Source organism: Gymnoscopelus microlampas (genome assembly GCF_963454915.1).
Source record: "Gymnoscopelus microlampas genome assembly, chromosome: 2".
In the NCBI taxonomy this organism is placed as follows: domain Eukaryota; kingdom Metazoa; phylum Chordata; class Actinopteri; order Myctophiformes; family Myctophidae; genus Gymnoscopelus; species Gymnoscopelus microlampas.
The window spans coordinates 17,930,286-17,952,440 of NC_139939.1; the positions used below are offsets into that span (position 1 = coordinate 17,930,286).

Here is a 22,155-nt window from a genome sequence, read left to right on the forward strand (position 1 = left end):
CTTTTACTTATACTCCACTACATCTCAGAGGCAAATATTGTACTTTTTACTCCACTACAATTATTTGCTTCAGTTACTGGTTACTTTATAGATTTTGATTATCATTACAAAACATACATAAACACGACTTATATAACGCCCTATATACATTTAGGCCATTTGAAAATAGACGATCTACATGCTCACAATGCGAAGTGACACATTGTGAGCTTGTAGATCTGCTATTTTCAAAAGATTTTTATACTTTTGAAAACTTGAAATGCATGGCACTTTCTGCATAATGAGTACTTTTACTTTTGGTATTTTAAGTACATTTTGATACCAATACTTTTGTACTTTTACTCAAGGACATTTTGAATTCCAGACTTTTACTTGCAACAGAGTATTTCTACATTGCAGTATTGATACTTTTACTTAGGTAAAAAATGTAAATCCACCACTGAAGCTTACCTCTTTTAACTGTAGATACTCAGGAAAAACAGCATTCCTGTTATACATCCTCAGCATCTTGATGGCCACAGTTTCCTGTGTGTAAATGTCAATACACTTGACAACTTTCCCAAAAGATCCCTTCCCGACCAGACTGTGCAAGGCATACCGTCTGTTGTACAGCGTGTTGCGTAGAGAAGTCATCTCAACTTTAAATCAGAGTGTGTTGCGTGTCTGCATTATATAGCAGGGTCCAAACCAGGTATCAACCTGAACCTGATTGGTCCGTGTTAGTTTGGACTGAAACTAAAGGAGGGAGGAGGGGAGGGGAGGGGAGGGGAGGGGGGGGGGCAATCCTTTGCATGGATGCAAGGAAGGCCTCTGCTTTTGGTGTGTGAATGGCAGAAAAATGTACATAAGTAAAAGTATCAATCCTTTAAAAGGGAATTCAAAATGTACTTGTGTAAAAGTACTAAAGTATTGACATCAAAATATACTTAAAGTGACAAAAGTAAAAGTATTCATTATGCAGAATGTCCCATTTCAAGTCTTCTAATGTAAAGCAATCTTTTGAAAATGCATCGCGATGCGACGCATTGTGAGCTTGTAGATCGGCTATTTTCAAATGGCCGAAATGTATATAGGGCTGAAGTGGTTAATGTGGTTAAATCTACAAAGCAACTAGTAACTAAAGTTTTCAAATAAATGTAGAGGAGTAAAAGTGCAATATTTGGATCCGAGATGTAGTGGAGTAGAAATAAAAGTATTGGAAATTGGAAATACTGAAACTAAACGAGGGAAAGGGGGAAGTGCAATGCCTTGCATGGATGCAAGGAAGGCCTCTGCTTTTGGTGTGTGAATGGATATAGGCACTGGTGCTTTGGTTAAGGGGCCTCCATATAAATGAAGACCATTCAACATCTATTTTGAGTTTTTACATTCTAAGTGGATAATATCAACAAAACGCATCTCATTCTGTTTGTGTGACATGCATGATGCAAAGGTTTTGAATGTGAAACTGGTCAAAGTCACTGACCACCTATATACTGTATACTGTAGGCATTAGGCAATATATTACCTTCTATGGACCCCCTGTCCTTTTTGAGGATCTTCCCATGTTAAAGGGTTCATTAAAACACTTTAAAGATGAAAATCACTTCTGTTAGTTGAAATTCTGTAACATTTTGACTAACTGAGTTTTTTCATATAGAGTCCTGTCCACAAATCCCCCATTTAACTTCCACAGTCCACATTATCAAAACCATTGGTGTTAGGGTTGTGCCACATTCTGTTTGTGTGACATGCATGATACAAAGGTTTTGAAAGTGAAACTGGTCAAAGTTACTGTAGGCCTAGGCATATGATAGAACACAAATCTAGTAAATTAACACACACACACACACACACACACACACACACACACACACACACACACACACACACACACACACACACACACACACACACACACACACACACACACACACAGACACACACACACACACACACACACACACACACACACACACACACACACACACACACACACACACACACACACACACACACACACACACACACTGTGACAAATAGTCTGTTGGCTGCTAGATGGGGGGCGGGGGGGTGTCATTCTAGGAGAAACTGCATTAAGGGCTATTTGGGGCGAGGTGACCGCTAACTTAAACGTGAAACCCAACAAGACTGGAATGGTGCACAATTAACACAAATGGCCCTGTTGCATAACAATGGTGTGTGTTGCTAACCGCTTTCTTTTTTTGGGGGTGAGTTTCTCTGTCCTAAGGTAGATTTTGAAGAAGAAAACAAATAGGAAAATTAAAATAAATAAATACATTGTTAGGGGGGAAATGGCAGGGTTAGGTTGTAGCAGCTATGAAAAAAAAGATAATAACTGTGTCTCAATTATGACATTTTAATACTTTTTCAATATATTGAAAATGTAATGTGCCAGAATGTCACTGTTTTGGGCTCGTCCCATAAGTAACCCAGACTTTTAAAATTGCCCTCTAAAATAAAGTAATAAAATACCAAAATTCCTCCATGCATTTTCTCTCAATAAAGTAATAAAATAGCAAAATTCCTCCATGCATTTTCTCTCAATAACTTAAAAAGACATATTTATGTAATGCAGTTTACTTTACACATGCTTTATGGTAACTTAAATTGCAATGTCCCTCATTGCCATTCAGAGCAGTGGTTCTCAACCTTTTCAGGACATGACCCCCCCAAAATAATCATATTTGAACTGGGGACCCCAAAAATAATCAAATTTGAACTGGGGACCCACCACTCTGATAAACACATGGAATGTAGGAGTTGAGAGGCATTACATTTAGTTTGACTTGGTTCCACAGATACTGTAAATATTGTGAAAATAGCAGATCTGCAAGCTCACAACGCCTCGCAATGTGAGGCGTTGTGAGCTTGTAGATCTGCAAGTATTTTCACAATATTTGCCTCTTTCTTTTATTATTTGACAATTCGGCCAATGTTGGACCAGTTTTTATAGTATAGTTTGTTGATTACTTGTGATGCAGCAATGGTATTTTTTTTCCTTTCTTTTCTTTTTTTGAGGTATTAAAAAGGTCTTAAAAGTCCTTAAATTGTAACTTTGCTGTCATCTGGGGAGTCGCAGAGTCACAGGCTGAGAACCACTGATTCACCAGCAAAGATGGTTAATTTATGAAGATAGACTATGCCAATTGGAGCCACTAGAGGCGACACTGTACACAAATCCTACGCAGATACGGGAAGTAAACAGGAGATCGCATGTCTTGCTATTTTCATTCCATCCTTGGCAGTTGGGCTGTGTAGGTACGCAGTAGATATGGCTCCACAGCCCCACCTAATTGCTGTCACCCCGTGCTGGTTGGTGACAGCAGTGTCTTCTCATGCACGTCGCCAGGCTTGTGTGCTGTTGGTCCGAGCCAGAGATGGAGATGCCAATACCGCGACGGTATTGAGGATGAGGACACAGCTGTGTCGGACAGCGGGCAGCTGTTATAGCTCCTGGAGTCCCAGAAAGGCCGTGACATTACTGCGCCCATTATTAACAGGTGACAACAAGAGCAGGAGAGAGGTGGTGGCTTCCCTCTAAAAGTTGGAAAAGAAACGTCAGTATAATTGTTTGTCAGTTTGAATGGTTAATTACCATTCATTTATCCTGTTTTGTGTATTTGTTTTTAGTAATGATGGCATTGACTTGAAAGCAGCTAAACAACTTAAAGTTCAGTAGCCTTGTAGCCATGGATGAACTTCAACATAGTGTTTGCACTTTTTCCCTTTTTGGTCCGTACATCTACATACACGTTAAGATTTCAAGTATAACGTGCTCACCCCATGGCCACGGATGTTAAAATTATGTACGGGCCCTCAGAAGTACACGTATATTCGTATTATTACATTCAAAATATTTTAATGCGATTGGTGGCCATTTTCTCATAGATTTATAATGTATCAGAGCGCAATGCACCTCCCACAACCGATAGGGTTGTGTAGTTGAAAGCGTAATGGCGAGAATACGGAGAAAATGGCCACTGATTGGATTAAAATGCTTTTTATTGAACAATACGGAATATACGGATACTTCTGAGGGCCCGTACATAATTGTAACATCCGTGTTACAAAAAACGTTCAGATTTCAGATATGGCCCATGGCCATGGCCATGGGCCATATCTGAAATCTGAACGTTTATGAAGATGTACGGGCCAAAAAAGGAGAGAGTGCAAACACAATGTTGCCTGTCAATGACTGTCATATGACAGTCATGTATCAGGGCTAGTGATGCTGTATGTAGGATGAAACAATCCTGTGATCCAAGTGACACAATAAGTGGTTAACTGTCAACAAAGACATCATATTAATTGTTTAAAATAAGCATTTGCACAACTTCTGCCATTGTGCCAATTACACTTAGAGGTTTGGGTTGTGTAGTGGTTTACCTTGCTGTGATGTAACTCCAAATATAATTTGGGGAGGTATCTTTTCAGTAGTTGCTCTGTAGATTAAAAAAAATATGATCCAACATATTCTCCCCATTGACTTACATTGCATGTTGAAACACGTCTCAAAGTCACACTTTTAGCACATAAATTAATGCAAAGTTTGTTTTTAGTGTTTTCATTACTTGGTAAAGGTTTTATTGCCATACCGCAATAATAAAAGGTGATACTGTCTTGGAAAAATATTTTCCAGAACTTCTCCCTAATTAAAATAGTAAAAAAATGTAATTTTATACCTTTTTCAGACATTGCAAAAAAAATATCACGCATTTGAACTTTGAAGGACTATATCAGTCACCAGAACCAGGGTTTTCAATGAGTTTAGCATGATTATAATGGAATTTGTAGTTACAATGGGTTTATATAGGAAGGGGGTGTGTCTGATAGAATTAATATCAAATATCTAAATATTGAAATAAGCAACTTAAAAACTGCGTGCCCGTCTGTCCGTCCATGGGAGGTATTAGCGCACCAAGTCCAGTTCATCCAGGTGCATGCTTTCATGTGTGTGTATTCATTCATGAGGGGTGTTGGCACAAGCTCGTCCAGGTGAGGGGGATAAGGAGGGATTATGTTTATTAAGGAGCCTAATGGCATAGGGGATTAAACTGTCTCTGCCCTTTTGTTTTGTTAAATGAAGGGGCAATAAAGTTTATCTGTTATAAATTCATCTGTCCTGCAGGGAGATATCAACATGTCATCACAGGTCGCTCCTTCCACACAAGCAGCGCCATGGAAAACAAGCAGGACTTCTATGAAGTCTTGGGGGTTTCATGCTCTGCATCACAGAAGGAGGTTAAGAAGGCCTACTATCAGGTCAGAGTCACAGTTATTCAAGGAAATTAAGTAGTCCTTAAATATTCTACTCTTATATCTTAAATATTCTATTCTTACTCTGCAGTAAGCACCAATGAAGAAAAAGTATTTGAAGAGAAAGAGAGAGAGAGATCTGACAGTACAATAGGAGACAAAGAGATGCAAACAGCAGATGTGATCAGTGTTTTTGCTGACTGGGCTAACCAAAAAATAACACTAACATTATTTGGAAGAGTGCTTTTCGGTATCTGTAGGAGCTCAAATCTCATGGTCTGTCAGAAAACAAATTGACGAAAGCCTGATTAATGCATCGCATGGCGAGATCTCCTACTGTATTTTTGGCAAGTGCCACAATCGTATGAAAGCGTTTAACCCCTTAAACCATCATACACTTTGTTGACTAGGGTCACCCAGGGCTCTATACTAGGTCCGCTCCTTTTTTCCCTAGTCCAGACCAAATATCTTCGCCAAAAATAGCAAATCTCGCAATGCATTGTGATCTTTGTAGATTTGCTATTTTCGTCGAATATTGTCCCCAGAATAGGGATGCTAGGATTCAAATAGTTAAAGAAAGCATAAGAAGTGTTTTTCCCCCACTGCTGCCATGTATCACTGTGACCTAATACCTGTGTTATTTTTTTTGATTGGCCCTCTGCAGATGGCAAAGAAGTACCACCCTGACACTAACCCGGATGACCCTGGAGCCAAAGAGAAGTTTGCCAAGCTAGCTGAGGCTTATGAGGTGCACAGCGCCATACACAACACTGTCAACAACAACATTTCCTTTTCCAGATGATTTTAAATGATCATGGATCTGGTACATAATAGCATCCTCCTTGGTGGATGTTACTCCTCAGGGTAATCATTACCCAGCATTTCAGAATTGGCAACAGTTAATATTGGCATTTTGACAGAAATGTATCTATACTTGGTAATCAGTCAATGAGGAAACTGTGTTTGCTGAAACAAATGTTTTAACATCAATGTTTCTTGACTAATACAGTAGTTAACAAAGTTAAATCTTAATTTTCTTTTTGTATAGTGGCTTAGATTTGACCTTTTTAGTTCAAGCAGCATGAGAGAAAAGTTCAGACAGAACTTCTCTTTCAGCCTTAGACGTTCTATACTGTGGCAAGTACAATAACCTCCACCTTTATGGACTCCAACCACGGAAGGTCCCTCTGAACTTATATTGTGTGCTTCTGTGAAACAAACACAAGTAAACAATGTTTCTGAACCATTATTACGTTGTATTCAGGTACTGCGTGACGAGCTGAAGAGAAAGCAATATGACACGTACAGGGCAGCAGGATTCGACCCCAGCCGTGGCAGCGGCCCTGGGGCTGGACAGCAGCAGCAGTACTACAGGGCTGGAGGTGCCAATGTCGACCCGGAGGAACTTTTCAGAAAGATCTTTGGAGAGTTCACTGGAGGCAGGGGCTTCGTTTATATACGTTTATTGAAAATCATTTTCAAAATTGTTTTGATCATTTTATGGTATGTCAAGGAACAGACAACAGGTGATGTGTGACATTTTTCTGATTAGATATGCCCATCTTAAAATATACAAATTAACGACTCCTCTGTCAGTGCTGGATACTGATCAGCATGCAAAGTACTGTATTGTGTCCATGCACAGACCAGTTCAGGATGCTCAGAGTCCACCTTGCAAGGTGGTGGTGCTCATTGCATCATGATTATTACTGGATATTCTGTTCTAGAATCTTTGAATGGGTGTCATCTGCGAGCAGTGTTGGAAAGTAACTAAAGTAACTTAACGAAAAAAGTAATATTACCTTTTTCCCAGTAACTAATAATATAACTAATTACTTTCACGTTTTGAGTAATACATATTACAGTTACTATTTTACAAAAGTAACTACTTTTACTCTTACTATTTTGACAAGCCTTGGTGGCACTGTGGGAATTGGTACTCCTTGTCCGTGAAATCAAAACACTTTTGATTTCTTTGTCTGATATTTTCAGTTTTAAAGGGCGATGTTTAGTGTCCTGAATGATGCACTAAATAGCATTCATACAGAAAGTTTTTTGAGGAAATGTTTACATGACCTACATTTGCTCCTACATTCCCATTGCTATGGGAGCCTTTTTGTATTTTATTAGAATTATTTTATTTTTGTTTACAAGGAAATGAAGCACTTTATGAAAAGTACACACATTCTGTAGGATTAGTTATTAGTCATGCTCTGTGGATGCCTACTGTGGGCCCAGTTTTGTTGTTTAACTGGTTGCTGTATGCACACACTTTTGATTTCTTTGTTATATTTTCAGTTTGAAGCAACATTTGTGCCCTGTGTCCTCCTGACTGATGCTTTCAATGGCCAGTCATATAGAAATGTTAGTTTTTCAGAGGAAAAGTTTTATATTATTGTTTCATTTATTTCAGTCTGTGACAAACCTATTATCCTAATCTACATGTTTTTGGATTGCATTGAAATGCACTGGCACATGTTGGCCTCATATGGCCTAGCACTTTGTTTGGACCTTAACTGCTTTAATAAACAACAGAAGTTGTTCAAAGATTGTCTCATTATCAGTTTGAGCCCAGGTGTGGTTTTCATTTAGTCTGTAAGCTAGGAATTCATACACAGTAAAAGTCTTAGTGTTCACTTAATTCAAATGAGTTTACAAATGGACCCATCGTGTCATGTGTACAGTACACTTAAATGGACCCATCGTGTCATGTGTACAGTACACGTTTCGCTAATGTTGAAAATGCGAAGGCAGTGTTTTGAATGTGTGAATGAGGCCTAAGACTTTTGGGGAGAAAGGATGTAATTACTGGGCGAGAAAAATAAAGTAATAAGTAACTTGTTACTTTTGGCAGGGAGTAATATGTAAAGTAATAATATTACTTTTTAAACAAGTAACTAGTGATGGGTAATATATTACTGTTTTTGAGTAACTTGCTCACTCAACTGAAAACTAACTGCATAGCAAACTTTGTATATTTGTACATTTGAAATAAGCAGTGATAGGGTACTAACAAAATTATACTGCACTGCCACACAGTATCCATGAATTGCTTGCTTTGAGTTGAGGTTCTATACCTGTAATAACGAGTCTGTATTTTAACTCCTTGGGCTTGTTCAGCATCAGAAACAGACATGGCCAGGCCAAAGTCGATGAGTTTAACTTTGAAGGGTTGCTCTTTCTGATTAACCAGCATGACATTTTCTGGCTTGATGTCGGCATGGATAATACGTACATCCTTCAGAGCTTTGAGTGCCATGAGAAGCTGTACATATTCATAGAAATAAAGACCATGATAAGTATCTTTAATGATGTGATATATTAAACTGGTTATTTTTTACTCTAAATGTTGCTTATTTTTTAAATTGTTATGTATCTGTACACAAGATGTAACAGTAATAAAGAAAACTTGAACGGGTGTCCTGAATTTACCTGTTGTATGATGAGCCTCATCTCCATCACAGAAAATGGCTTGAAGCCTCTCATCAAGTCAAAAAGACCTTTTCAAAGATGGCTTCATAGACTTGTTTGACAGCACTATCATCAGTGTTGGATTCATGTTAATGTGTATTTTCAGACAGTTAACCACTTAAACCCTCAATACTTATACTTGTTCAGCTCTTTTCCCCCCTACACCAAACCTCTTTGCCGAAAGTAGCTGATCTACAATGTGAACTTGTAGATCTGCTATCTTTGGCTAATGAGGGGGGGTACTCACATTTTTTATTTAAGTAAAAGTATGAATACGGCAATGTAGAAATACTCTGTTACAAGTAAAAGTCCGGAATTCAAATTTTTTTTGAGTAAAAGTGCAAAAGTATTGGTGTCAAAATGTACTTAAAGTACCACAAATAGAAAGTACTAATTATGCAGAATATATTATACATATAATATATGTATAAAAATATTTTGGAAATAGCAGATCTACAAGCTCACAATGCGTCGCAACGACGCATTGTGAGCTTGTAGATCGGCTATTTTCAAACGCCAGTGTTTTGACTGTACTTGTGCTGTTTTTACATTTCTGTCAAATAAAATATTCAATCAATCAATCAATCAATCAATCAAAGAGCTAATATAAATGGCCTAGTGCCCTAGTTGCTTCTTTTGGGCTTGTTTTCCTAGACCTGGTTGCTTATTTCTTTCATATAATCTGGCAACACTGCCTTTGACTTTAGGGGACTCCCTCTTTCGTTGGTGTTTCGCCCAGGTAGGCGTGGTTATATGCCTAAAACTAATCTCAAATAAATTATGCCTCAAAACCACGCCTACGTGGTCGAAACACCAAAGAAAGAAAGAGGCTTTCCCTTGACAGGAGAGACCTAAAGATGGCGTCCTCCACAGCTCGGTGCTGGTTGGTGACAGCGGTGTCTTCTTCTGCACGTCGTCGGGCTTGTGTGCTGTTTGTCCGAGACAGACATGGAGATGCCAACACCACGACGACATGGAGGACACAGCTGTGTCGGACAGTGGGCAGCTCTTGCTCCTGGAGTCCCAGAAAGGCCGTGACATTGCGACCATTAACAGGTGACAACAAGAGCAGGAGAGAGAGGGGGGTGCATGGCTTCCCTTTAAAAGTTGGAAAAGAAACGTCAGCTCGAGCTGGTATTATTGTTTGTCAGTTTCACCCTGCATTGTTTTGTGTATTTGTTTTGTAGTAATGACATTGACTTGAAAGCAGCTAAACAACTTCAAGTTAAGTATAACCTTAGCCATGGATCACAAGACGGTCACGTCATGGATGAACTTCACAATAGTGTTTGCTCTTTCTCCCTTTTTGGCCTGTAAATCTTCATAAACGTTCAGATTTCGAATATAAAGTGCTTACCCCATGGCCACGGATGTTACAATTATGTACGGTCTCTCAGAAGTACCTGTAATCTCCTTATTGTTCAATAAAAAGCATTGTAATCCGATTGGTGGCCATTTTCTCATAGTTATAATGTATCAGAGTGCAACACATCTCCCAACCGATAGGGCCGCTTAGTTGAAAGCGTTGAGAAAATACGGATTAACTGGCCACCGATCGGATTAAAATGCTTTTTATTGAACAATACGGAAATTACGGTTACTTCTGAGGGCCCGTACATAATTTTAACATCCGTGGCCATGGGGTAAGCACTTTATATTTGAAATCTGAACGTTAATGTAGATGTACAGACCAAAAATGGTGAAAATGCAAACACTATTTTGAAGATCATCCATGACTGTTATATAACATGACAGTCATGTATCAGGGCTAGTAGCCTTGATGCTGCATGTATGATGAAACAGTCCTGTGATGCAAGTGAAACAATACAAAGTGGTTAACTCAACTGTCAACAAAGACATCGTGTTAATTGTTTGATTTCAATTCTCAACGCATGCTTTTAATATAAGCAGCTGTCTCTTATATGTCATCATGATTTGTGTGCATGGGGATCTCATCTTAAACAAGCTTAGTGCTTAATGAGCTATCCAGTTTAGTAGACCTTGTATTGTGAATTTGTACTTACATGTACTGTTATGTACTGTCATGTACTGTTCTAAATAAAGTGCATCAATCAATCAATCAATCAATCAAGCATATACACAACTTCTGCCACTCTTAAAAATGTTGTTGTTACGATGGGTTTATATAGGAGGGGGGTGTGTCTGATAAAATGAATATCTAAATATTGAATCAAGCAACTTAAAAAACTGTCTGGGGTGCACTGCACACAAAAGCCAGAGCATACGTTAAAATTACCCTAGCCGTAGAATACGACTCTCGTAGATGTATTTTATGATTCTGACATTTTCAATCTATGTTTTAAGTTTAGATTAGATTAGATGTCTTTTTTTATCCACAAGCGAAAATCATTTTATTCGCGTCAATACATGCATTCAAGAGAAGACAATAAATAGATATACACCACAATTAAAACACCCAGCAACAGACAATAAAAAGAATACGTACTGCAATTCACTGCTTTAAAAGGTATGTATAATTTAAAAAAGGGTCTTTAAAGGAAAGCAATATCCTCTGCACACTGTGTGTGTGTGTGTGTGTGTGTGTGTGTGTGTGTGTGTGTGTGTGTGTGTGTGTGTGTGTGTGTGTGTGTGTGTGTGTGTGTGTGTGTGTGGTGGGGGGGGATTAGCACACCAGTTTCATGTATGTATGAGTGTGTATAGACCCATTAACAGACGACATCACATTGATAAGAACCAGTATGCGTGCAATGAAACCCATTCTATCAGGTCTCGCTAGGACACGCCTCACTAGCCAACACACAAGAGGGAGTTGGGGTGTGCTGAAACCAGCGCACCCCAAAACAACAGGTTGGGAATTGATTGCGTGAAACAATCACCTGTGCGTCCAGTCTCAATGTTGGTAAACAAATAATTGGTCTCATGAGGGGTGTTGGCACAAGCTCTTCCAGGTGAGGGAGATCAGGAGGGATTATGTTTATTAAGGAGCCTAATGGCATAGGGGATGAAACTGGCACTGCCCTTTGTCTTCTTAAATAAAGGGGCAACAAAGTGAAATACAAACAATAAAGTTATCTGTTATAAATTCATCTGTCCTGCAGGGAGATATCAACATGTCATCACCGGTCGCTCCTTCCACACCAGCAGCGCCATGGGAAACAAGCAGGACTTCTATGAAGTCTTGGGGGTTTCGCGCTCTGCATCACAGAAGGAGGTTAAGAAGGCCTACTATCAGGTTAGAGTCACAGTTATTCAAGGAAATTAAGTAGTCCTTAAATATTAAAAATTGATCTCTGCAGTAAGCACCAATGAAGAAACAGTATTTTCAGAGAGAGAGAGATCTAACAGCACAATAAGAGACAAGAAGATGCAAACAGCAGATATAATCAGTGTTTTTGATGACTGGCCAACCAGAAAATAACACTATAATTTGGAAGAGTGCTTTTCAGTATCTGTAGGAGTTCAAATCTCATGCTCTGTCACTATATGCCATCTTCTTGGTCTGTTCGAAAACAAATTGATGAAATCCTGATGAATGCATTGCATGGCAAGCTTGTAGATCTCCTACTGTATTTTTGTGTGTGACACCATTGAATGAAAGCGTTTAACCAGTTAAACCATATATACTTTGTTGACTAGGGTCCCCCAGGGCTCTATACTGGGTCAGCTCCTTTTTCCCCTAGTTCAGACCAAATTTATTCGATGAAAATAGCAAATCTACAAGCTCGTAATGCATTATGACCTTTTGTAGATTTGCTATTTTTGACGAATGTTCATCCCCAGAATAGGGATCTAGGATTCAAATAGTTAGAGTAAGCACAAGAAGTGTTTTTTTCCCCCACTGCTGCCATGTATCACTGTAACCTAATGCCTTTGTTATTTTTTTTGATTGACCCTCTGCAGATGGCAAAGAAGTACCACCCTGACACTAACCCGGATGACCCTGGAGCCAAAGAGAAGTTTGCCAAGCTAGCTGAAGCTTATGAGGTGCACAGGGCCATACACAACACTGTCAAGGACAACATTTCCTTTTCCAGATGATTTTAAATGATCATGGATCTGGTACATAATAGCATCCTCCTAGGTGGATGTTATTCCCCAGGGTAATCATTACCCAGCAGAACTGGCAACAGTTAATATTGGCATTTTGACAGAAATGTACAGTATCTATACTTGGTTATCAGTCAATGAGGAAACTGTGTTTGCTGAAACACATTTTTTAACCACAATGTTTCTTGACTAATACAGTAGTTAAAAAAGTTCAATCTTAATTTTATTTTTGTATAATGGCTTAGATTTAACATTTAACCTTTTAATATAAGCAGCATGAGAGAACTGGAAAATTCAGACAGAATTTCTCTTTCAGCCTTAGACCTTCTATACTGTGGAAATCACAATAACCTCCACCTTTATGGACTCCAACCATGGCAGCCAGGTCCCCCAGAACTTATATTGTGTGCTTCTGTGAAACAGTCACAAGTAAACAATGTTTCCGAACCATTGCGCTGTATTCAGGTACTGAGTGATGAGCTGAAGAGAAAGCAGTATGACACGTACGGGGCAGCAGGCTTCGACCCCAGCCGTGGCAGCGGCCCCGGGGCTGGACAGCAGCAGCAGTACTACAGGGCCGGAGGTGCCAATGTCGACCCGGAGGAACTTTTCAGAAAGATCTTTGGAGAGTTCGCTGGAGGCAGGGGCTTCGGAGACTTCAGCAGCATGTTTGAACAAAGGCCTGAGGTCAGAACAGACATGATTTTACCATAATGTCTAATACGGAGTTACGGACATATAGATTCACACAAAGCATCCAAGACTTCCAAGCCACATTATAGAATTATTTTAAATCATAATGTTTTATTTTCGTCACAATATTGTCCGTGGTGACTATTATTAGTTGAATATAACTTAGTAAGAATTAATAAATGCATTCATTGTCGGTATTAACTCCATCTGTACCATCTTATCCAACTATGTCCATTTCTTCCCTTAGTTTGTGATGGAGCTGACCTTTGCCCAAGCAGCGAAGGGTGTGTCCAAAGAAATGACAGTGAACCTGGAGGATACCTGTCCTCGGTGTGATGGGAAGGCCAGTGAGCCTGGCACCAAGGTGTCACATTGTAACTACTGTAACGGCACTGGCATGGTGAGTTAACCACTTAAATCCTATCTACTTAGTTGACCAGTGTCCACCAGGGCTCTATACTAGGTTTGCTAGAATTTCCCTCTACACCAAGTTTCTTCTCCGAAAATAGGCAATCTACAAGCCCTCAATACATCGCAACGCAACGCACATTTTCACTGAATAGGAATGGGCTCAAGATTTTAAGCCTGATTTATGCATCGTACTACGATGTCACTCGCCAACAATAGCAGACGAAGGCTGAGTCTCCCAAAAGGCGATTTATTTGTTATTTGCACTAGTAGCTGATCGAAAATTGACTTGGTGCACAGGCAATATTTATTTTCAGAAATTCAGCGCAAGAGACTTGAAACAGCTATAACTACCACTAAGCTCCTTTTCAAAATGTATCTTCGTTGAATATGTTATTCTGTTGTAATGACCAATAATGGATTTATTCATTATGCCCCACATTTACACCTAGATGATTTTTATCATCCAGAGTGAACTTCAGCCAGATATCCTATATCTATACACAGTATGTAGAAAATCTGTCCGTTAATTGCTTTATTTCTAGATTGAGCATATGTTTACATTTCTCAAAGTCATTAAAACATTACAGAACTTATCTAAATTGGATCAATGATGGCTAATTCTTTTTTTTTCATCAAACCTGGAGAAAATCAATCTATTCTCCAGGGACTATTTTGGCTGCACTTTTCAATTCGATCCATGCTTTAAAATGCTTTAAAACAGAACAATAACGTAACTTTGACAGAAAATAACAATGATATAATCATGTTTAGTGCGTTGGATTGCCTGTCTCAAGTACGTTTCAAGTCTTTGCGTGTTGAATTTCATATGGAATTGAAATGAATGGAATCCAAACAAATCAATCAAGTAAATGCTTTGTAAAATGTCTGTAATGTCAAGTATACTATGTAGTGAGTTGTCAATGGGATAAAGCATGCCAGACCCACCAGTATGGTCATTCTAAGGGATACAGCAGTAAAAGCAACAGTACCCAAGCATTAGATGTAGTTAATATTCCTGTGCTATAAGCCAGTCACATCAGTTTTGCTTTCTGCAATGTCTTGTAGGAGTCGATCAACACGGGTCCCTTTATGATGCGCTCCCCATGTCGACGCTGTGGTGGGAGGGGCTCCATCATGACCACACCCTGCGTGTTGTGCCGAGGTTCAGGCCAATATAAGCAGAGGCAGACCGTCACTGTGCCTGTACCTGCCGGTATGGTTGTGTGTGTGTGGGCGCGTATGCGCACCTGTCGCTTAAGAGTTTTTTCTATGTTATGTTAAATATTCTATTGTCTGATGTAATGAGATTTAATTTGATATCATTTTACAGGGGTTGAAGATGGTCAGACTGTCCGTATGTCTGTAGGAAAGAAAGAAATCCTCATCACATTCAGGGTGAGTTATCACTGGATTAAAAAACAAAATGATGCTTTGTTTAGGAGGCATTTGAGCAATTGACCGATTCCCCTGTGAGCTTGAATATGTGTTGCCTCCTTGGACAGGTCCAGAGGAGCCCGGTGTTCAGGCGGAGCGGGGCAGACATCCACTCTGACGTGCTCATCTCAGTGGCCCAGGCCATCCTGGGGGGCACAGCCAGGGCACAGGGCCTCCATGAAACCATCAGCATAGCGGTGAGTTGGTAGTGCAAGTGTTCAGGGAGTCAGCTTAACCATTAAACCTTATAGAAAATAGGTGATCTACACCAGTGGTTCTCAAACTTTTTCATGTCAAGGACCCCCAAATGGACACTTATTAGCCCGCGGACCCCCATTTGAAAAGATACATTTTAAGGACCCCCAGTTTGACATGCATTAGGGCTACGGACCCCCATTTAATGGCATTTCTATCTCTGGGACCCCAATTCATGTTGTAAAATCAGTGTTAACAATAACTCTGAGAGTGTACAAATGTAACCAAATGGACCTGTTAGGGTCCATTTGGTTCCATTTGTACACTCTCAGAGTTACAGACCCATAAGGGTCCATTTGGTTCCCATCCATCATTTAGCTGGGGACCCCCTGGAACCCCCTCAAGTACCCCTGGGGGTCCCCGGACCCCACTTTGAGAACCAATGATCTACACACTCACAATCTTGTAGATCTGCTATTTCGGCAATTTTTAAAATAGCTTCCTATAATGACATTCCCAAAAGGGACACCAGGTTGAAAGTGCCTGCCTGTCTCTGTTATGCTATTGTATCTATCATACAGTGAAATATTTGTGTTGCCTACTGTGGATCAGTCTCTGTGTATGCTACATCTAGGCTGTGGTCTGAACACTAGCTTTGCCTGCCAGACACTTATTAATCTTACATCCATATTATTTTCCTTTGCAATGCTGTTTGATGTTTACAGATGGACAGGCAACTGATATTAGACAATATTTATGTCACAGAATGAATGCTTGTTTGCAGACTATGACAGCGCTCAGTTTTTCAGGTGTCGTAATTTTTTGGTCTCCAGATCCCTGCAGGATGCCAAGCTGACCAGGTCATCCGGCTGCAGGGGAAAGGCATTCGAAAGCTGAACAGTTACAGCTACGGTGATCACCTTGTTCACATCAAGATCAGAGTACCCAAGTAAGACATGTGCATACTTAACCACTTTCAACCCTGCCGTTCCTATTTTTGTTATTCTAGGAGACAATTTTCAAAAATAGCTGAAGCTCACAACGGGCCGCAATGCAATGTCTTGTGAGCTTATAGATAAGCTATTTTCATAATTTGTCATACAATGAAGTATATAGACCTTCAGTGGTTGATATAAAAGGTATAGAGTGCCACAGTTTGTAGTCATAATTAGCTGGGAATTGTGTTGCGTAGGAATTGGTTTCCCTCGTCAAATCTCAATGCTTTTTTTATAGGGATTTATGCAGAAACAAACGTCTGTGGTTAACCTAAGCCAAAGAGAGCTTCACGTTTTGTTCAATAAGATAAATGACACCCATTAATAATATCTCTCAACCATGAATTTTGAAGACGTGTGCTTTTCCTTTAAACGTATTAATAATTGACTGTGGTTTTTAGAAAAAGTGTGAAGTTATCTTGTTGAATTAAATCTAGGTAACATCATAAGCCGTTGTTTGCTACAGAGCTTATTTTCCTAATTTATTCAAAAGCCAATTAAAAATTCCATTGTAATCCGTGATGGGAATCTATGATGGCGGTAACTTCAGCTTTGGCCTACCAAAAGACGTCATTCCTGTAGCGTTCTACTGCTTGGGGTGGCCGTTGCTTAGTAGGTAGAGATGCCGTCTGGTAATCCGAAGGTCACCGGTTAACCTTCCGACCCACCCAACATATAACTTTGACACCTACAGTATGTGTCGAAGTGTCCCTGAGCAAGACACTTGACCTCTAACAGCTCCCCCCCCCCCCCGAGTGCCTCTGAGCAGCCGTCAGCTGGGTGAAGCTGAAACTGAATTTCCTACGGGATTAATAAAGGTCCACCCAAGTTCGAAGGACCACAATCAAATTAATTCATTGACCAATACTATCCTTGATGGTTTTGTAACGCATTTCAATGGAGTGGGATCCTGCGGGTATTGAGACATCATTGGTTGCGATTATATGCCACATATAATGCCACGACTTTGTATTTGTCTGCTGAGAGGTAACATATTTAGCTGAGATTTTCAACTGCCACCAACTTTTCATTGATGACAAAAACATTGGAGGGCTAAGATAAACCAAGAGCTACGTTAGGTCAGAAAAACTGAGTGGACTGATTTCACAAATTGCTGGTGTTAACTGTTTAAACTGCTTTCACTCTTTTAATCCAAACCATTATTCCATCTACTGTAGGTACCCATTTTTTTTCGCAGTGTCTAAGGTACTCCGAGAAGATCACCCCCGATAAATGCTATCGCCTACACCTTCCCGACCAGTTTTAGATTTCTAGCTTAACGATCTGTTTACTCGCCGACCACTTCAAATATCGGACAGTGTGTAGGGGCCCTTACACAGTGATATTAATGGTGGTACTGTCGATGTTTGGCCTCAGCAGGTCTGGTTTATGCTGATACTCAACATCAGTTTATAACTATTAGGATGATGACCTACTCTCACTTAAAATGGTTAAAAGGAGGTAAATTGTACCATGACCTGGTCTGCTCTTGTGGTTCTGCATTCCAACAGGAAGTTGACCCGCCGACAGCGCTCGCAGCTCCTTAGCTTTGCCGAGGAGGAGACCGATGTTGAGGGTACTGTCAACGGAGTCGTCGTTCCTGCAGGTCAGACCACATGCTAATCCCTCTTTCTGTCATTATACACACACCTGGACACTAATATTCTCTGTGTCACATGCTGGCATTCTCATCTCTCTGTGCACCATTGTTTTCCCTTCCAGTGGATAACAATGTGATGGGCCAATCTTTGTGAGCCACTTTGCCCTATATACATCATACAACAAATGGCAAATATAGCCAATCTACAAGCTCACAAGTCATTGCACGGTGACACATTGTGAGCTTGCAGATGAGCTATTTTCACTATAACATATTTTGAAATATTTTAAAAATTTGCCAAAAATAGGGACACCAGGGTTAATTACATTGATTACATTGATGTTTTTAATATGTCTACAGAAGACACACACTTGTGCACTAGCCTGATTATCACCTCATTGTCTCTTTCTCCACTGTCTCAGCATTGAATACTAGTAGTCTATTGCTCATGCAATGTGTGTTTGTGTCCAGGTGGGGGCAGCAGTGCTGCAGGACAGAGCAGAGCAGAAGGGAATCAAGAGAAGCAACAGGAGGATGGCCTCTTCTCCAAAATAAAGAAAATGTTTAGTTGACATCGTAAAGGTGGGAGCCTTCAATGCGCCCACATCCATCATTTTAGTTTTTCCACTCTTTTCAGTGAGCAACACCGCTTTAAACTAGGCTTTAGTCAGTAATATTAGATTTATATGTCAAACATCCATTTATATAAAGAGTAAACTTACTAATGCTGATCATTTTACAAGCTGGGCTGAATTTGTGGAGAGCACCTTATTGCTTTATTATTTATTGTGTGTTGTAAGTACCTCCGTCCTCACTCTAAGTAGAAAGACATCCAGCTTTTCAGTTGCAACAAACCTGTGAATAAATAATTTAAACATTTCAGTTGTGTTAAAACTGTATCTCTTGTTTTCTTTCCTTCAGGTAAAAAAAAAAGATAATCAGCCAGGTAAATGAAGAACTGAGTCGATACATTCAGTCACACTACAGCTATGGTTAGCAAACAGGCCACCAAGAAGCTGTGGTCAACCTCTCACTCACTGGTCCAAAAGGAGTGTTCTCTCACCTGAAAGAGAGGCGAGATGGCAGTCGGATACAGTCTGTGGTATAGAGGTAAAACACTGGCCCAGCTGCATAAGCCTGAGAGCCATTTTGTACAACATACATTGCACCCATTAATTGTGCATTTTCAAGCCGCTATATGGCTTCTTTAACTTATGTCCTGTTTGGTTCCAAAAATATAAGTGCACCACATTGTCGTCACTAAAGTATGTGAAGACAATGTGTCAGATTAAGCGAAAGTCAGTTAGCGAAGGTTGTAGGTCTACTACTTACATTTTGAAAACATGAAATAAAGATAAAAGCTTAATAATTTATATACGTTTCCAAAATAAAAACTGGCAAACAGGATTGAAAACCTAATTGAAAACAATGATGAACCTTTTTTTTTTATCCAAATTATAATCACCTTGGTCCATGGTAAACAGTAGTGAATGACTATGGTATCCTGAATCTCCACCTTATTGTCTAAGTGTATGACAAACAATGTTATGGACGGAAAAAATAAGTAATACTGTGTTTACATGAGATGTTTGAAAACAGAGTTTAGAAACCGTTTTACAGACATTATAACATCAGTAATTAAAAGCTATCAAGATAAACAATAGGCCAGACATGCACTGTATACTGGTAAATAATGTACTGTTACTGTACAAATACAACAAAGTATGAAATTATATACACACTTGTATGGAAAATGTTTTTTTAAAGAAGCAATTTAAAACATGGCAGTGAGAGTAAGCTCCTAGACAGGGCAAAATATTGACATACTGTACTGTTGAAACTCAATAGCACGCAATGGATAACCCATGTAATTTTAGGAGTAGTCCGACGTTGTGCTGATCAGGTCCAGAATACAGTATGTTTCTTGTTTCATTGACTCTAAAGTGTTGTTATGAAGTTGGACAAAGGATAAAGCCTCCTGAAAAGACTTGAACTAGGAAATGATATTTAAACCTCATTACTTGACATTAACAGTAGATGGCAGTGCGTAGTCAGTAAAGTTAACCGTTTACTCATGTCCAGCATGAGTCGCTAAAATTTTCACCCATTTGTTCTGTTTGTACAGTTATGTTTATTATACTGTTTCTGGACAGAATCTATTGTGTGAGTCGGTAAGATGGTGTTTACATTAAAAGTTTTTTTTTCTCCATATTTCCTGAAAGCTAAGGTCAGTCCTCGTAGGATGTGTAACCAAGGGTAGTGCCAAGGAAAATTGGTGGATTTTAATCTGAAATTGCTTACATGTAGAGCAATGGCTTAACTACATAACCGCTGAAAGACATTTTGTGTGGTTACACAGTACAGTTTGTTTCTCTTCACATGTGGTTTATACAGTAAATGCTGGAAACGGTAACGGGTGCATTTAACTTTACGGGTACATTTAACTCGGTGCTACTCAGTGCATACTTTGTGAAGAGCCCTCTAATCACTGGCTTTTGCAAAAGCATCTTTGTGTTAAAGATGCTTTTCTTTTTCTTAAGTGCCATTCCTGGTCAATGCTGGTTTACCGTGTGGGAATCTTGTCTCCAAACACTCTTGCTAGACTCCGAATGATCCCCTTAAAAGTCTGAATTGTGACCACAAATGGTGTTAAGACCCTTATGGGCTGAAATCCTGGGACAAGATGGGAAAATCTCCCATCCACCAGATATTTATAATTCCATCGTATGACGGCGTCACACGCGGTAAGTAGCCGATCTACAAAGCTCACAAGGGGCCACGTTTCAACGTTTTTTGAACTTGTAGCTCGGCTATTTTCGGCACAAGTTTCATTTGAGCAAGGTATCTGTCCCTCAGCTTCTCCAGTGGAAGTTGCTCACATTGTTTTAAAACGGTGAAACGGCACGTTGCCGACCTGCTTGCTCCGCAAACTGCCTCTGGATGATGATTTAAACAACATTGCATCAGTCCTGTGAAGTAATCACAGTTCAAGAGAGCTCGACTCTGCCTCTTATTTTCCCTCACTGGGCTCTTCTCGGTGTGTACAGTACAGTAAATCATGTGCAGTCCCTTCATTATGATGTCATGATGAGTGGGTAGCCATGCATGTTCCCTCTCCCTCAGCCCTCTGAACCCTCAGTGGTGAGGTCAAAAAACCGCCTCATTTGTCAGGATGTCCGAAAGCGGCTTCTACCCCTCCCTTTCTGCGACGGATGGAAGGAAAGAAAGGCAGACAGACAGAAAAGCACTTTTTACCAGATATTTTAATGGATAAAGATGATTTGTTAAATTCACAATTGAGAATGTGAAAAGACTGATGTGGATTAACTTGCGTGCTAGTGAATGAGTGTGTACCAGCACTGGGGCTGGATGTTAAACGTTTGTGGGTTCATGCACATTTTTACTGTAAAAGGAGACTTGTTATTCCTATCTGTGTGTGTTTTGCAATGCTGAAATAAACTGGAGAGCAGGTAGGTTTATTCCACCAGCTCTCCTTTCCTCCTGGGTAAATTGACTTAATCGTGTCCAATCTCACCATCTCACAGACCCACGATATTAAAGCAAAACATGTAGCATATCTCTGCTGTCGGGCAGAAACTAGCTAACTCCAAAATGTTCGTTTTTCAGGAAACAAAACAAAACAAAGTGGAGTTAGGAGGTTTTGTTCAATGATAAGAACAGCTGAATGGACCTCCAAGCTCACAATGAGGTTAGAGGTCAAAAGGGTGTGGAGCCTGGAAACCAGCAAACTCCACCCCCCTTTGGTGGAGTTAGCTGGTTTAGCAGAAAGTAGGAGGATCCAATGGAGTTAGAAGGCTCTGCCAGAAGCGCTTTTTAATACTTTTCATTGGTTCAATATTTTTTTTAACCAACACACACTGCTCAATAGCACTGATTTATGAAAAGCTCAAAAATTAAGTTAGCTGGTTTCTGCTTGCCAGCAACGATTTTATGTCTTCACTGCAGCTTATTTCAGATTCAGATCACCTGCAAAGACATACAGTCTATGCCAAGCCATTATGCACACACCATCTTAAATGTTTAGAGGAGCAGACAACACTATAGAGT

General features: G+C 39.8%; 1 protein-coding gene across 3 annotated transcripts; it reads left to right on the top strand.

Moving 5' to 3' along the window:
- Nucleotides 1-3,262: 3,262 nt before the first annotated feature.
- On the top strand, nucleotides 3,263-21,582 carry LOC311063312 (dnaJ homolog subfamily A member 3, mitochondrial-like). Of its 3 annotated transcripts, XM_084082683.1 has the most exons (12): nucleotides 3,263-3,503; nucleotides 11,811-11,944; nucleotides 12,613-12,696; nucleotides 13,225-13,446; nucleotides 13,700-13,852; nucleotides 14,929-15,076; nucleotides 15,194-15,258; nucleotides 15,366-15,494; nucleotides 16,326-16,441; nucleotides 17,999-18,093; nucleotides 18,559-18,669; nucleotides 19,009-21,582. In XM_084082683.1, exons 1-11 carry the CDS (start codon nucleotides 3,275-3,277, stop codon nucleotides 18,657-18,659), a joined length of 1,476 nt encoding a protein of 491 aa, XP_083938809.1. In that variant the 5' UTR covers nucleotides 3,263-3,274; the 3' UTR covers nucleotides 18,660-18,669; nucleotides 19,009-21,582. The 3 variants fall into 3 exon arrangements, with proteins under 3 accessions (XP_083938809.1, XP_083938810.1, XP_083938808.1); XM_084082684.1 differs by lacking the exons at nucleotides 11,811-11,944; nucleotides 12,613-12,696; nucleotides 19,009-21,582 and adding exons at nucleotides 5,132-5,265; nucleotides 5,924-6,007 and having other exon boundaries at nucleotides 18,559-18,671; XM_084082682.1 differs by lacking the exon at nucleotides 19,009-21,582 and having other exon boundaries at nucleotides 18,559-18,671.
- Nucleotides 21,583-22,155: the final 573 nt, after the last annotated feature.